The 2,319-nt window shown below is 34.5% G+C and overlaps 1 protein-coding gene across 1 annotated transcript; it reads right to left on the bottom strand.

Annotated features, from left to right (window-relative positions):
• Positions 1 to 277: 277 nt before the first annotated feature.
• Positions 278 to 1,759, bottom strand: LOC132060977 (lignin-forming anionic peroxidase-like). Its single transcript, XM_059453866.1, has 4 exons — positions 1,452 to 1,759; positions 1,161 to 1,352; positions 882 to 1,047; positions 278 to 781 (listed from the first exon to the last, which is right to left on the bottom strand). The coding sequence occupies exons 1-4, from the start codon at positions 1,674 to 1,676 to the stop codon at positions 393 to 395; spliced, it is 972 nt and encodes a 323-aa protein (XP_059309849.1). The 5' UTR covers positions 1,677 to 1,759; the 3' UTR covers positions 278 to 392.
• Positions 1,760 to 2,319: the final 560 nt, after the last annotated feature.

The raw sequence follows: 2,319 nt of genomic DNA on the forward strand, positions 1-2,319 counted from the left end.
TAATTTGTCTCTATTATAAAATGGATTAAAGTTATATTTTTTTTTACATGTCAATGACTTTTATTTTGGAATAAGTAACAATAGCTAGGTTACTTACTATTTTTTTAATTTACTAATTAATGCATATCAAGAATTTTATTTGTAATCACCCGCTGTAATAAATAATTTGATTGTGTAATATTATTATCGAGTGCACGTACATAATATTTTTCGATATTAAGGTTAATCTAACTTAATAAATGGAACTAAGTTATTAAATTGTGAAACATTAGCTAGATCCTTAAAAGCAACGAAGAATTTATTTCATTCTTGAAACAATATATAGGGAAAGAATCAAATGAATATAAATACACTTAACATAACAATCATAAAAGAAATAGGCTTTTGACAAATCAATTTATAGAGCCACATACGGTTCTTATGATTCCATTTTGACCAGTTAGGGGACTAATATCTCCCATTCTAATCATGGCAGCAGCAAAATCAGAAGCAAATGCTCGACGGTTGTTGCTATATTCAGTAACAATATTATCGGTGGACCCTCCACTCAAAAGAACTTGATCTGATTGAAGAAGACCTTTTCTTTGTCTCAAGTTCTTGAAATAATTGTTATCCAATTGATTGGGCGTAACCAAATCAAGGGGAGCTAGATTTCCATTTTGGTCTTCTTGAGGACAGCGGCGTCTTCTAGTACTAGCAAACCCAGCATCAATGTCTGTTCCATTGCTGTAAATCCTATCTCGGAAAAGGAAGCATTGTGCTTGACCAATTGAATGTGCTCCTAGAATATAGAATACTTGGATTGTCAGAACTTCTTATCTATACAAGTATATGCATGATCAGTAAATTTCTATATGTTCACTAATTTGATCCGTTTTTACCTGATAAAGCAACCATGTCCCTTGTGCTAAGGCCTTTGTTTGCAAAGCCAGAAATAATCCTATCAAGAGGATCAAAAGGACCAGGGAGATCAGTTTCTGCAAGAGTATGATTTGCAGTGGTTGAATCTCTTCTTCCGAGTTTCACTGCCCATGATGGACCGCCAACCTGATTGTTTTTAACTAATGTTGGTTAGTATTCGGCTACAACTTCATTATAGCATAAAGAGTTTATTTCTTTTATAGCGTGAAGAAAAAGAAATTCAAACTACGAACACTTACAAAAGCCGATGCATCCCTAGCGGCAACTGCAAGTATGTCTGCACATGATACAGTTCCTGGACATGTTTTCTCGAGCTCCCTCTTTGCATCTTCTATAATACTGTAGCCTCTAACTGATCCAAGATTTGGCAAAGCAGTCTTCTCACTGACAATCATAGGGGTCTCATCAAGTAAGATAGAAGCGTCACAACCCTAGAATTAAATTAAGTCACAAATTAATTAGTATAGTCAAACCAATAAACTTAACTGGATTCACGTTAGAAATTTAAAAATTTGCATCGTCTAGCTAACCTGGACAAAACAATCATGGAAATGAAGGCGGATGAGTGATGCAGCCATGCGACGTTCACGTGACATAGCTTGTCTAACACTTTTACGGATCGTGTTAAGAGCATTAGGGCAAGTGCGGTCATAGAATGTGGAGGAAAGTTGTGCATGACATTGCATGCTGGAGAGGAGGAGGAGAAGAGAAAAAATGACGGCAATGGCTGCAAAAGAGTTGTTTGAAATACTCATTTTTACAATGCAAAGTATGGTAATATGATGGCAAGAAACCAAGAATGTATAGAAACTTATTAGCTTTGTGAATGGAAGATGTGAAGGTGAGAGATAAGGAAATGTGACACTGAAATATTTATAGGCACTATAAACACGTTATTTTTTAAAGTATTTTTTGGTCACTATTGGCTGCCTGTTGCTATCCGCGTTATGCTAGCTTTTGTTTTGCTTTAGTTTAACTTGTTCTAGGAGCTACCTCTAGTTGAAGGGCTCTCTATCTTCATGAATTACAATGTTGCCCACACATTAAGAGAATAAATTAACTTTCTATATTTCGAAAGCATTTACAAATCATAATAATAATAATATTATTCTCGACTTACCTACCCCAAGGATTGGATTAGGTGAAATGAATCCAATCCCTACAGCTTGCATAGATTTGGGCATTACGTTGAAAGTCAAAGGTAACGGGCTATATCATTATAGCAATAGGAATGGCAATCAAACTTTTATACAAAGAATTAGTGAAGCCATCGTAGAATATTATGCATGAAACCGGTTACTATATATTTTCATTTTAATTTTTAATCATATTAAACACCCTCAAAGCAATTTCAAATAAAACCCAACGCAATTCAAATTAATATATCTATTCACTTTA

Source organism: Lycium ferocissimum, chromosome 6, assembly GCF_029784015.1.
Source record: "Lycium ferocissimum isolate CSIRO_LF1 chromosome 6, AGI_CSIRO_Lferr_CH_V1, whole genome shotgun sequence".
Lineage (NCBI taxonomy): Eukaryota > Viridiplantae > Streptophyta > Magnoliopsida > Solanales > Solanaceae > Lycium > Lycium ferocissimum.

Coding starts and splice junctions, on each gene's coding strand:
- LOC132060977 (XM_059453866.1), bottom strand. CDS start 1,676: ATGAGTATTTCAAACAACTCTTTTGCAGCCATTGCCGTCATTTTTTCT. Junction 1,048..1,160: donor CTAGGGATGCATCGGCTTTT/GTAAGTGTTCGT, acceptor AAAAACAATCAG/GTTGGCGGTCCATCATGGGC. Junction 782..881: donor GGACATGGTTGCTTTATCAG/GTAAAAACGGAT, acceptor TCTATATTCTAG/GAGCACATTCAATTGGTCAA.